Below are 14,625 nucleotides of genomic sequence, written 5' to 3'. Positions count from 1 at the left end.
TATGATTATTTCTCACCGAACTCCCAGTTGTATCATTGTTTCTCTCAAAACTGACATCATGATTACCTTACAATAGGAGTATATGGACTTTTTAAGCTGGCTAAAATGTCAAGTCCTTTTGTTAAGACGAACCCATAAGGGATAAGAGTGGGTCTCTGTCTATGTGCTGTATCTGTGTGTGTTTTGCTGTGGGTTTCTATGTGTGTTTGTGCCTTCAGTATGTCCTCTATGCCCCTGCATTGTTCCCCTCATTGTTTTTCTTTACAAAAAGTCATGGCCTGACAAGGTGCTGCGCACTGTAAAAATTATGCCTTGTTTATACGTATTTATTTCCCCTTGACAGTTTAATTATTTCTGGCCCCATTGGAGGAAACCACATAAAAACTCCCCATGTTCATACAGATTCTAATTAGGAATGCTGTGAAATTAAAACAGAGTTGTTTCGAAATGCTGTCATTTTTCCAGGGCCTCATCTTGGAATTATGTCTCAATCAGCACAAGCGGAAATAATTACTTGTATACCTTCTAACTGCCAGCATTTACCAAATGGCAAAGCAATTTACAGCCATCATGGCCCGAGAAGCAATCATTGGGCCAACTATAAATTCACAGGCCTACAGTTTGGAGAGCAACAGTGGAAGGAAGGATTATTGTGGAGAAATAACCAGAAAGATAAAGCGTTGAGGTCTATATTTCTATCTATGTTTTCCCTCAGTCTCTGTCTCTTGATTTTTTCCTCTTTACTCCCACTTAACTCCCTCTGTTCCCTTCCTCTCACTAATCATTCCCCCTATTTTAACTCCTTTTCTGCTTCCAGACTTTCCCACTTATGTCTGCATCTTTCAGCTTATTTTACAGTGAAACCACATCACCAAGAGACAAACAGACACACACTCACTCTCTTCTCAAATGGATGCAGCAGGACGATTAAGTGATTATTTCCACACACACCATTAAACACACTTATCACAGGCAGAGAAACAGACAAAGGCCCAGATAAAAACATACATGAGCACACTTTAAGACCCGCACACATGGGCTTTAAAGTAATTACTCACACACGTCATTAGACACAGACACAGATGAAGTGGAGTGTGTTTATGTTCTGTGTATCTTGCACTGTGGACTACTGTACTGTGGTGTACTGTGGCCTCCTTTACTCTTTGGACATAATAACATCATCCATTTAGTAAAACAAGTTATCTAAATTCAGACGCTGGGACTTAAAATGATTTTGTTTCCATTTTAGAAAAAAAAAAGGCAAATGTACACAGAGCACTGGGGTATGTACATTATAGAAAAGCTGTGAGAAAGTAAAGCAGTGAATAGGAATGTTAACAGGAACGGGAATTAGTAACACTTTTTCACAGTAGTAGTAAAAATGTTTCTGAAGTCTTTCACTCTTGTCAGCTGCCTCTTCGGCAATATTCAAAACAATAGCACTGTTTCTTAACTTGTCACTTTGCGAACTGATTTAAAATATCATAGACTTTGTTTTGAGTTACAATTTATATTTGTGCAATCTCCATACAAAGACTAAAACCAACAATGAATTGCCTCTACTCCTGTCCATCAGTCTGTCAGTCCTGAATCTGTGCCATAGACCTCCACTGTTGTTCATAAATGATTAATAACACATCAGGGGAACACACCACTGCACTGGGTGACACGTTTTTTTTATTACAAAACCCCAGACCCGACTGTTGCCCCAAAGGCTCCGAGTGGCCATAATTTCTTGAAGTGGGCATGAGTCAGAGTCAACTGTGCATGCACGAGACCTTGTGCTAAGCTCTCAGCTTTGTTTACATTTAGCTAGAAGCATGTCACCCACTGCAGCCGTGTGTTTGACGGATGTTTTTAATCAGTTTTGAGCAACAACAGAGGTCCATGGCACAGACGAATAAGCTGAGCCAGGACTGACACACTGACGGACATTAACCACGAGTAGAGGCAAATCGTTATTGGTTCAGTCTCTGTATGGGGAGTGTTGAAAATACTGTTAATATAGGAAATGACCGGCCTTATCCTTAATATTTTGTCTCTCTGTTTTGTTATTAACTGATCTTAACCGTCACATTCTGGAGGACTGGCCAGTTACAGAAGATTTGGAGTTCATGCTCATTGACCATGTACCAACTTTTGTCTTCATGTTCGTCTCATGTCACTAAAAACTTATGACCGACTTCTGAAGTAATGGTTATTGGTGCTTCAGGTGTGGCTGAGGTTCGTCTTTGTGCTTTAATGGATGCCTAGCTACACTGTTGGAGTCTCTCTCTGTAGACAAAGAACTTTTTCACATATGCTGCAACCAGACAAATCATTTCATTTTTAGCTGTATTTGCATAATGCACTAACTGGCACAATTTCATTAATGGAAACACTTAATGTTACTAGTAGCCAGGCAGCTTTACAAAGTGACACATAGTGCAATTTATTGCTTTTAGCCTATGAGCATGGACACATGACTTGTTTTATACTTTGGCTTGCGAGTGTACTGCTAATTTCAAATTGTAGTTCAGGTGGTTTTATCAGCTGGTCAGCTGTAGCACATTTAAAAGGACAAACACTGTAAGTGTCAACATTGGTCAGTTGTTCTGTCCTTGAGTTTCATCAGTTTGCTGCTACTGTGTCTTGTTTCTCTGCAGCTCAGCTAGCTTTTCACACACATACACACAGAGTTCTCATCAAACTCAGTCCACTGAGGAAGATTGTGTCATATGAGTGAAAACTCCAGAACAGTTACAACTGTACTTTGTGTTGAGATTTCCCTAAATGAGCTTTTTAACAAGATGTTTTATGTTTAAAAAATGAGTTTGTTCTCTAGTGGACAGACTATGCAACGGCGATGCTGTTTCTGAAGTAAATAACCTCACACATAACATTTTTATACTGACATTTCTTGTTGTTTATCATCCGACATGTACTAATGTTGGGTTTGCTGAAACATTAAAGAAAACTCCACCTACTGATTGTAACCTCCAAACACAAACACAACTGATACAAATTAAATGTTCAGTTTGAAATTGGCAGCTGATGTTGAAGATTTCATATTTAGTTGTCCTTGGAAATCTTTTTTTTTCTGTAGGCTTACCTTTCCTTACAAACCTGTGCGCCCGCCTCTTTTACCTCTGCTGTTTTATCCCATTCCCCCTTGATCTCCTCTGTGCGTATGCTCTCTCTTACCATCTTTATTAGTAGTGGAATTATTCACTTGGCTTGCACCTCAGCTAGAATAAATTGAGTTTTGAACTATGGGAGAGAGGGGCTTTTTTGGCAGGCATATATTTGTGTCTGCATGTGCATGTGTGTTGTGTTAACAAAGACACAGCGTTGAGAGACAACTAATCCCAGTGGAATAGCCCACTCATGTTCTGTTTGAGAGCGGTGTAATTAAAGGAACGCACCTCTCCGAAGTCACCGATTTCAATACAAAACACTGATTTATACAGACACGTGCTGTGTGAGACATGCACATACACTCACTCAGTGTTCTGTTGCTCAGGCAAAACTCACTCTGTGTATAATTACATCCTGGTTCTAATTTATCCCTGGGAATATATCAAAACCTGAGGATGAGAGGGAGGGAATGAGATAGAGAGAGCACAGTGGTATCACTGAGGTTTGGAGAGATCAGAAGGTCAAGAAAAGAAAATAAGGCCATAGTGATGAAATGATTTGAGTAGCCCAACATGCAGCATTGCTGTTTGTGTTCTTGTATCACACTGGCATTATCTCACCTTTCTGCTTTGTAAATTGCATCAAGGCTGACATGTCTACTTGTCTTTTTGCATGTCCATTTGTGCGTCAGTCCAACCCCTTCATTACATCTTCTCTTTATCACTGCAGCAACTTTATCACCTCTGTGTAGTTCTTGGAAACCCCCGCCCCCCCTGAGTTTCTGGCATTATTTCCATTCTTTTTTTTTTTTTTTTTTTTGTGCTTAAAACAGGTGGAGGGATACACACAAATGATTGTTGTGATGAGACAGTGTATCCATTTCGTTTGACTGACAGAAAGGAAGATGTCTCTAGAGGGTTTGCACATGAGACACATGGAGATATTTTGGTGTAAAATGGAAGCTGGAGTGGATCGGGAGGATGCATACATGTGTTTCTGCATGCTCACTGAAAAAGAATATGAACACTGACTGAATGGAAATTATGTGCACACACACACACACACACACGCACACACACATACAGCTTCAGCGCTGACACCTAGCATGTCTGCCCTGTCTGTCCACGTTTGATGAGGTTACACTTCAGTCCAGCCCAAAGCCTGCCCCCTTTTCTACCCCCCGCTTGAAGAGGTCACTCCTTTCACTCTCTGACGAGGTGAGGTCCAACCAACCTTCAATCTGACCACTGACAGGATGGAGACCACAGCTGACCTAGTCTGAGTGAGAGTGTGTGAAAATAAATCTCTTAGTTATCCACTGAACTTGATGCAAGTTCTAATAGATAACAAAAACATCCTATTATTAGTTTAAATATAATATAAAACAAATTTATCAGTCAGTATTTGTAATCTTTAATTCTAACCCAAAGCCCAGTGAAAGTAAATAGTCTTGTAGAACATTTTTCTATAGAACATAGTGCACTCAAAGCACTTTACACTATTTCCCCATTTGCACACACACCTGTGATATCACTGGGAGAAACTCAGGGCTCAGCGTCCTGCTCAAGCATGATCTGACACATGGAAAGCCGGGAATTGAACCACCGACCCTATGGTTAGAAGACACCCTGCTCAACCTCCCGAGGTACAGCTCCCCCTCTAAATGAAGTTCATTCCGTTCTGCTTTTGTGCATGTCTAAATGCATTTCTATGTAATAGTCGAACAGTGAAACCATGTGAAAGTTTAGAGGAGGTTAATGATCCCTTTTTATACACGCTAAGGTCACCTTCTCCATATGACTGTCTTTCTCACTTGCTTTTTGTCACCGCATGTTATTCCCCCCACCCCGCTCTGTATCTGTATGCATCTCTCTCACTCTCTCTCTCACATACACACACACATCTGCCTTCCTAGCTATGAATCCTGCCTGACCTCTGAATGGAATAACAGATCCGTCACATGGCTCTCTGTTCTAAAGAAAACACATCATACATCCGCTAAGATTAAAAGCATGTCTATCAGGTCTGTTATCTGTCTGTCTTGTCCTCTTGAAACTGCAGACCAGAGCAGGTGTCAGTCCCCACCGTATAGGTTGCTGAATTTCAGACTGACTGGTTTAAGGTTTGGAAGAGGTGAGTTAGAGTTAGGCAAGTAGTGCTTATGGTGAAGTGTAGGTGTAGGGTAAGTCTCCAGGAAATGACAGAAGGGCACTGTAAAGTCCCCAAGAGGAATGGAAACAAATGTGTCTAAGTCTGTTTACCCTTATCCGGAGGATACCCATACAGAGTTTTGGTGACAGGCTCCAGAAAGCCCCCTAAACCCAGCAGCCTTTACCAGCAGCTGGTGTTCTCTCCTTGGCCTTGGTCGCCTTTACTGGCCCTTTACTTGCCCCGGACACACACACACATGTCCATACACATGCAGAGAACTAAGTGTAGCCATGTCATCACAAAACATTAACAGGCAGTTACTAATTTATCCACCAATCACGAATTTCACCTGTGGTAATAACTAACATATCAAAGTGTTTTTCCTGCAAATTGTTGATTAAATGTCCACCTGTGCGTTTGCTCATTTGCAATCTAAGCGTGTGTTCTGCAAACAGTCCCACTCCACTGGCTCAATCCCTGTGATTGTGGAGGATGAAATACTAAAAACCATAGTTCAGCTACAATTCCTATACCAAGTGTGTAAGCATGTGCATGTGAGCATGTGCATGTGAGCATACAGTATATAGTAGCTTTGCATATGTAATTTGTATTCAGCGTCTGATGCGTCTCTGTGTACGTGTGTGTGTGTGCAGTTATCTTTGTGAGGACTAGATGTTCTCAGAGTGAATGCAGGACATGGGAGCATAGTTGATACTATCTTGGTTATTACTGAATTGGGGATTCAAGACTAGGTTTACAGTCACAGTTAAGATTATGAGTAGGTTTAAGTCAAGTTTAACATACGGTATCAGACTTGGTTCAGTTCAAAAGTCATGACACTGATCAACATCTGATAGATATCTACTTAATATAAATTTATATAGGAACAATGGAAACACTATTGTTAATATTTTATATACAGTATATTTAATTTATATATTATTCATTTATATTAGTGAGTTTTGTTGTGTTTTTATATTTAAATTCTTTATCATTGTAGAACTGTTACCTTCTGCTGATGCAAAACCCTGATTTTCCTGATATGATCTTTAACAGCACTTGAAAATATTGTCCTAACAAAGCAACACACTTGGAAGCTGAATAAACACACTCACTCCCTCAGAGCCGCTCTGAAATGAACTGGAGCTCGAGTGTAATGTTTATCTAATAACAACTTGTGACTGCAAAACCTCTGGCTGCTGTTACACCAAATGGTCACTTTGGTGACAGAGATGTCTTTTCAAGTCTCACCTTTTCCTCCCTGTTTTCAGATTCTTGTCTTGCTCTCTCCCTCCCAGACACACTCTATCCCCCCCTCACCCTCCCCATGAATTTTTCTTTTCCTCTCTCTGGCTTCAGCGAGTAGCTCGTCAGAAGGCTGGGCAGGAGGTCTGTGGTCAAACTGGCCATTTCCACACTGTGTTCTGCTGTGCCTGCTGACAGAGCTATCAGATAACTTAGTTCTGCCTCTCCTCTCCCTGCTCCCAGCATGTGTGTGTCTGGATTTTAGGCTTTATATGTGCAGTGTAACTGGGTGTCCTATATGAATTTGTGTCATTGACGTGATTTTTAATTCACAATGAAAGCTTTAGATCATCACACGCACACATACAAACATAGACACTCATGCACACACACAACCAGTGAGTGCATGTGCTGCAGTTGGCTGCAAACCGACCGGAGTCCATAGCTCCCTCTGTTGGCGTGCAGCGACCTACAGTCTCTCATTGTCTCCCTCTCTTTCTCTCCTGTGTTGGCAGCTCGCGTTGCCTTTACAAAAGCCAAGTTCAGCAGCATGCGCGTTATCAATTGTTTAGTTTGATTTTTATCAGTATTGTTTCAGCTTTTCTTTTTTATAGTAAAAAACATTAGCCCACATGTTTGCACTGTTCATCATTTAATTTAGCCTAATTATCATTCAGTGTCAATAAGAACAATTTAATTACTCACACAGGGGTCATATTGTTGTCGTCCAGCCTTGTTTGCAGTTGTAGTCTCAGCCTGGTCCTTGGTGTATGACTGGCAGGCGTGTGTCGAGAGGTGGTCTGAGGTCAGCTGCTTAAGTGACCACCTCTTGAATTTGTTAAAGACTGTTTTGACGAGCACAGACACACACACACATACTGTCCTCGATGAACTTGCTGTGGCTTATTGAGTGGTGTGATGGATGTCGGTGAGAGTTGCAACCGATCATTCTCTACAGATGTCAACAGGCTGCCACCACAGGGTCACACGCATACAGTCGCAGACAAAAGACATGAGGGAGAGATCAGAACTAACAGCGTACAAGCTTTTACATAACAAGTGAACTGCAAAGAGGATGCAGGCAAGTCCATTCACACATGCGTACAATCATTTACTGTGATGGTTATTATTTAACATGTCTTTTACAGTACAAATGAATGGAAATGTGATTTCCAGGGAGCCAGCAAACACACAGATGAACACACAAGGTATTTTCTTGTCTTTTAATAGGTTTGCGTTCAAGAAACATGCATGGCAGGTTTGTCCAGTGAGAGAGAGAAGTGGCCTAAAGGGGTCACTGTGAACATACAGTGAACAAGAAGCAATCAATAGTCAGGGGGGGCGGGGTGAGTGAGGAGAGGGGTCAAAGAGGGAGAGAGCGTGGTGCACAGCTTTAGTGTTTCCCCATAACACGTCTCCCCTATTTACATAAAACACAAAAGTTGTTAAAGCAACAGTCACAGCAAATATGCAGAGTAAAAACTTAGAGTTCATTGTTATGCCTTTTTTTTATCAAACACAATTTGTGTATAAGTTGGCTGTAGCCTAAAAATCACTTTCTAACACAAATGGCATAAATGTGTAAATCACAGAATTCTGCTAAAGAAAATGTCCCTGAATATTTTCACAAGTAAAAAGCCAGAAAGTGTTGTCTCCACAAACATAACCACAGACGGTTTGGTTCATGGTTTATAAGTGAAATTAGTTTTTCAAATGGTTCTGTTAGTATTTCAACCCTCAAGCAATGGAACTTACATCCATTATAAACATTAGACATATTTTTGACTTGTTTTTTTATTTATGCTACATGTTATTTTGTATTTCTAGTATACATTATAAAAATGTATTTCCCATGAACCAATGTGGTCTGAAAACAAGAGACAAGTGAAGATAAAGGAGAAAATGCTTAAATGTGGGGAATTACGTTTCCTGAAACATTTCATATTTTTCAATACATTATGTTGTACAAAACATTATTACTGTATCTGAATGTCTCTACACAGATACAGCAATAAGAGATGTCTGTGTTTGTGTTGGAGGCTGAGGTTTTGGTAAAGGATTTGTTTGCCCGGTAGTGATGACAGCATTGATTCACACTCATCTTTGTCGATGCTTATAATCCTCTGGATACATCATAACAGTGTGTGTGTGTGCATGAACCGCATAGCAGACACGTCTGTCTATGTTTTCTGTGTATTTCACTTCTGTAAATTCTTCAGGTCTTAGAATTAAGTACTAACAGTATTCGCTATGGGTATCAGGGCCTGCTGACTTGTCTTTGTGGCTCCACACAGATGCTCTATCAGCATACAAAGACAAACTGTGTGTACATTCTGCATTATATCCATGTTATACTGTGACAGTTAAAAAACAGTATTTTAGTAACATAAATATATGGATAACCTGCTGTCCACTGGCAAAACTGAGGTGTTAAACTCAGAGTTTAAACATGTCTGTAAAGAAAGAGGGAGAAAATCAGGCTGTAGTTACTGCTGCACATACACACATACATCAAAGCAGAGATTGGTTTCAGGAAATGTTTTACTATCTGTTCTCTTCCAAAGCTGCTAATCACAACCACTCTCTTTCATCTCTGCACCCCACCGATTCCTTCCTCTCTGCCTCCCTCTCTCTTTCACACTTCTCTCTTCCCCCTCCATCCTGTGTGCAGCAGTGTCGGACTGGTAGAAAAGTCAGATGGAAAGGAGGGAAAATTTAGAAAGAAAGGAAGGAAGAGTGTGTGCATCATTGTAGCAAAGCAGATCAGAGTCTTCCTGCAGGTTTCCCATTTTCTCTTTTCGCAGAAAAGACCCTACCCTCTCTTGTCACATTTAGTCTTTCTTCTGTCTCCTGCTCTCTCTGAGACTGAGGAGCGGCGAGCTAATTCTCCTAGAGAATCCCTCTTGCACCAACAATTCCCACATTCCGGCATGTTTGTAATCTCGGAAGTACTGGGAACACACAGCCTGCTGTTGCCGAGATGACAGGGAGATTGACGAAACAGCAGGCACCAGGGAAAACCTTGTCCCAACGATTTCACAACAAAGGACAAGGGCCTTGGAATTGCAATAATCCCGTATTTTACTGCTGAGCTGTGCTGGGCTCTGCTGTGTCTGTGTGTGTGTGACATATTATTTAAGCTTAGGTTTTAGGGTCAAACTTACACTTTTGCCTTTGATCATGTAAATCTGGATTTGATTAGGTCAGTATTGTATTTTGATACAAATCCATATCTTCTACCTGAAATACGCCTCAGAACGTAGTGGAACTCGAAACTCCACAGCCTTTGCTTTAATGAGTTTTAAAACATTTTCAGGACTGATTAAAAGACAAAGAAAGGCAGTTTGTGCACATGGCCTTTTAACATGCAGTTTTTTGCTGGTATGCGGCTTCCGGTGCAGGCACATGGCGAGAGGCTTGTGAGAAGACTTGAGAGACAAACAAAAAGATTGTCTAATAACGAGACAAAGAAGGAGAGAAAGGGAAAGAAGAAGAGCGGGTTGCCTTGCCTTAAATCTTCCCCTCACCTGTCTTTCTCTTCTCCTCCCTCCCTCTCTCTTCCCCTCTATGGCTTTGTCTGATCCCTCCCTCTCCACCTGCTCTCCTCCCTCTCTCACTCCATGTCCCCACCCCCTTACCCCGCCCCTCCCCGCAGCCATTGGTTAAACATCCACCAATCACAGCAGAACCAGGTCCTAAGGGACTGCATATGCAAAATGCTGCTTAATATTCATGAGCCTCTATCGGGGCTTTAAGTCGTTGATTAGGACAGCGGCACAGCTTTCCGTCCCAACTGCCTGGCTGGCTGTGTGTGTCTCTATCCCACTCTCCCTGGCGCTCACATAAACACGCTGCGCGCGCACACACGCTCCTTCACAGCTACACACACGCCGAGCCGATCAGTGCAGGCAGCGCAGAGCCTGGTAATTGTATTGCTCCCTCCAAGTGGAAGGAAGGACCGACAGAGGAAGGCCAGAGAGAGAAGAGGAGGAGGAGAGAGAAGAGACATAAAACTTTGATCTTTTCTTTGAATTTTCTTGTTTTTCCGTGGAGGAGGTTGACATGAAAATGACCCGGTATCGCCGATGGATTCGGTAGGACACCCGTTATCCGAGTGTTTTTTAATGCACTCTGAACAAGAGTAGGTAAATTTTATCTTTTAATTTGATCCTCATTCAACCTGCCATTGCTTTACAGTGCCTGTATGTGTGTGCATGTGCTGGCATGCAGCGCAGGTGGCCGAAACCAGCGGCCTCGTGTCAAGGTTGCTTCTGCTGTCAGGTAGCACGCGTCTACTGTGTGCGTGTGCGCGCGCGCGCGTGTTGTAGTATCTGGGCACCAGCTCTTAGTCAGTGGGTAGAAGTGCGGAATCTGTCCCTCCACCTGGGAGCGAGACACACCTGCGCGCGCGCACACACACCAATTAATAACGCAAAGTCGCAGTTTCTCTTTCATTTTCTCAGTTTTAAGTGCTTGTTTTACTTTGAGTCAAGTTCTTCTTAGGACTAAACATCAGCTCAGCCAGGGCATGTTTACCTGTGCGTGTGTTTATGCTCGTCCACGTGTTCGCTCAAGCGGACAATCAGCGAGGTTACAGGAATAACGTGGGAGCACGGGAGGAAAGGGCCCATAACAGAGGATGGAGGAGGAAAAGGGGGAGAGCTGCGCTCTTAAATGCCAGAGGAGGTAAAATTTCGGACGGGCAGCTCAGCGTGTGGCCGCGCACAGGAATTAGAGACAGTTAAACACAGACACGCACAAGTGAGTGCCGCGTTGCTCTTTTAGGTGTTGAAGTCACTGTTCAAAATGCAGATTAACTGACTGGCGGAGTGGAATGGTGTGTGCGTTAACTGTGCGTGGAAGGTGTGTTTCATGGAAATACAAAATTAGGGCAAGCAAACTGATATGTAATAGTAAGTATAGCGAGCTGTAGCCTCCACACACTTTCAAAGTAAAACCTGGATGTATCTGGAGTGTGAATGTCATTCAGTAAGTAGGATGAATTCACTAATGGCACTGATACGGTCAAATCTGCACTGCTTTGAATTAATGGAAGGATTTTACAGTGAACATATGAAAAATAAATTATATGTGCAGGTTAATTTTGCTCTAAGTGGTCATGGCTTCACAGTGAATAAATTAGAATGAGTTGCATTGTATCACAGCCACAGTAAAAGTATCATTACGGGGATAGTCGGAGGTGGAGAGCTGAAGGAAGTCAAAGCAGGAGCGGGTGCACAATGGTGATGTTTCCAAAATGATTAAAGATCATGTTTGTGTGCTCTGAAGCGGTCTCACCTTAGTGTGTGTGTGTGTGTGTGTGTGTGTGTGTGTGTGTCTTTTACCTGCAGAGACCCTCTCACCTACACAGCATGAACAACAGAGAGGGACTTTTAACCCAGAAAAAGGGTGAATAGACAAATAACACTTATTTCCCACTGATCTGGTTCATTTAGAAACTAAATGTTGTTAGCCTGAGATTTGCACACATCTAAAGAGTGGCTCATTTTGCACAATTTTGTTGCTTTTAACATGAATGATTAAATAAATCCTAAAGGGATTTTTAATAATTATTTGAATATGATAAATCAGGCTTTTATCTGAGTGAAAACTCTTGAGAACAAGCTTTTATACTGTACATGCTGATTTCCTATTGTTAGTCAAATAATTGGAAAGTGTGAATTCAGTACATTTTCTGCTGTAAGGACTCTTTACACTGAGTTTGAGCATCTGTCTGGTCTTTCAACTGCCAAACAGTGTAGTGTATTTAAATAACGAAGGTTTAAAACATTTAACTCTGGTTTTTAATAGTGAGTTAGACAAAGGTGAACACTTCTAACAGCATTTGGTCCATAGTGTGTGAGAGCTGTGTTTAGAAACTAAGCACAAATATATTGACCATAAAACACTTTTATGTCAGACGATTACTAACAGAATGTTCCTGCTTTACCTGTGTGTGTGTTTCTGCGAGTGTGTGTGAGCTATTCTCACATTTTTTTAGAGAAACCTTGTGGCCCATTCCTCCATCTGTCTGCGTGCCCGCTCCTTCCTCCATCCATCCATTCATCCATCCACTGCTCTGTTTTCTCTGCTCAAGCTTCCCCTCCTTTGCTCTCAGGCACAGCTTTCCTACACTAATTAAAATATTAGGGATAATGATGATCATACCTATAATAATAATAACAACAACAACAAGTACCGCTTAAGCTGTTAACATAATTGCATTCCCCTCATGCCACCATATACATACCATTTGCATATCATTAGGACATTTTCTACAGTGACTTTAGTGAATTTGGTGGTGTTTGTCAGTGAGTGTGAAGGAGACCGTGGTGAGACTCGCACAGCGGCCGTGCAGATCCTTCAGTGTGAGCGATCAAGAGAAACCCAAGGCAGCATAAGTGATTTCAGTCAGAATTATTTTCAGTCAAGATTTTTGTCTAGATTTATTTTTTTATGCATGGCAATGTTACGCAAATAAACAGTTTTAGTTAAAAATCAAAATTTCTGCTGATTCAACTGCAGTGGGAATGACACAGATTGGTACAGGTTTGAAATTAAATTTGAAGAAACAAATAAATACAACACTCTAAATGCATGCATGCCTGAAAAATACAAAGAAAATCATTTAGTGCTCGTGATATTTATTTCCTGTTTGAACAGATTTTATGAATAATCTGTGAAGTGTTACATCCTATTGTGTTAAGAGAAGATCAGTTGTTTCTGCTCGTTGTGGAGCCATATCTTCACCTTAAAGAGTTGAAATCATTTTTATTTTTTATTTTCCTGGTGTCACTTTAGGTGGGTTAGGTGAAGAAAGTCTTATTTTTAAAAACTGAAGGCTGAGCACTGCTTACACTGCTAATTCAAACTAATTGCTAAGACTTTTTTTGCCTACAACATAAATAAACCTAGCAGCTTTACAATACAGTCCTAGTCACTTAATAATAATGTTACTTTGCTGTTATTTAAAATTTTGGAGGAGAAAATTGAAACATCTATGGGATTAATGAGAAGGAAAAGAAATTTTTGCTCACTTCCCTTCAAAGAAAATTAACATATTTATAATATATGTTTCTTTTGGCTTATTTGTTTTTGTCAGTCTCCCCCTACACTCATTTTCTTCAGGCCATGAGGGACAGAGAGCACTAGAGAGGGAGAGGTAATGCTGACTGCAGGGGGGGGACAAGGGGCACCAAAGAGAGATTGCGTAAATTAAAATCCCTTTAATCTCCTTATAAAATCATTTACTTAATTCATCCGTCAAAGCATGTCAATATGTGCTGCACAGATTTGTTGGTTGTGTGTGCATGTGCATTTGCATCAGTTTGTTGTCGTGCCGTGTTCGTGCCGTATTGTTGGCCTGTATGAGGAGGTGATGTGCTTCTTTTTTGTGTGTCTGTTTGCTTGTCCACACACCCCTACGGCATTCATTGTTTGTAAGCTTTTGCATTCTCTAACCCTACACATGCAAACACACAGAAACGCACACACTGGTGTGTACGGTGGCCTGTCTCTCGTGTGAAGGGTCCGGGCATTCCGCTGGTAATTTGGTCCCATAAAGGGCGAGGGATGAGCGAGACAGGCAAAGCGAGAGATGGGAAAGGGAGTGGGGGGGTTGCTTTTGTCTGACACCAGCACTTAGGGGTCCGCTGGACACCACGTATACGCATGAGCGCCCTCATACATGCACGGAAATCTATGCTCGCACACATGCACAGCAATGAACTCGCACACATTTTTGAGCATTTGCAGCAAAAAAGAAGCCAAATTGTGTCAAAAATGCACGTACACATTTACATGTACACGTGCACTTACACGCTTAAGCAGATACTGACAAATTATCGCACACCCAAACACACATTTGTACACAAAGCCACAGACAGATGACAGTGCAAAAGCCTGGGCCAAGCCTTGATGATGTGAATTTCTCAGATTTATGCTCAGTCAGTGTGTGTGTGTGTGTGTGTGTGTGTGTGTGTGTGTGTGTGTGTGTGTGTGTGTGTGTGCAATCCTAATGTCGGGATGGGTTCTTAGTCCAGGCTAGAGGTGCAAAGCCAGAATTTGTAGAGGTGCTGGTTGCTAGGAGACAAAAAGCACCCAGCTCGCGGT

At 41.7% G+C, this 14,625-nt stretch overlaps 1 protein-coding gene across 8 annotated transcripts in view; it reads left to right on the top strand.

Annotated features, from left to right (window-relative positions):
• esrrga (estrogen-related receptor gamma a) overlaps window positions 1–14,625 on the top strand; it is a 159,703-nt gene that overhangs the window by 62,120 nt on the left and 82,958 nt on the right. For 5 of the 8 annotated variants that reach the window (XM_020589918.1, XM_020589921.1, XM_020589919.1 and 2 more), the window contains exon 1: window positions 10,289–10,654. The exons of 1 other annotated variant lie outside the window; for it this stretch is intronic. In XM_020589918.1, the coding sequence (XP_020445574.1) occupies window positions 10,599–10,654 (56 nt within the window). In that variant the 5' untranslated portion in view covers window positions 10,289–10,598. Of the gene's footprint in view, window positions 1–10,288; window positions 10,659–11,186; window positions 11,275–14,625 lie in introns of those variants that run through there. 2 more of the 8 variants (XM_020589922.1, XM_020589924.1) reach the window with 2 other exon arrangements.

Source organism: Monopterus albus, unplaced genomic scaffold (genome assembly GCF_001952655.1).
Source record: "Monopterus albus unplaced genomic scaffold, M_albus_1.0 scaffold10.1, whole genome shotgun sequence".
NCBI lineage: Eukaryota > Metazoa > Chordata > Actinopteri > Synbranchiformes > Synbranchidae > Monopterus > Monopterus albus.
The sequence above is the reverse complement of the archived record's forward strand: the minus strand, read 5'-3'. Positions and strand labels throughout refer to the sequence as shown.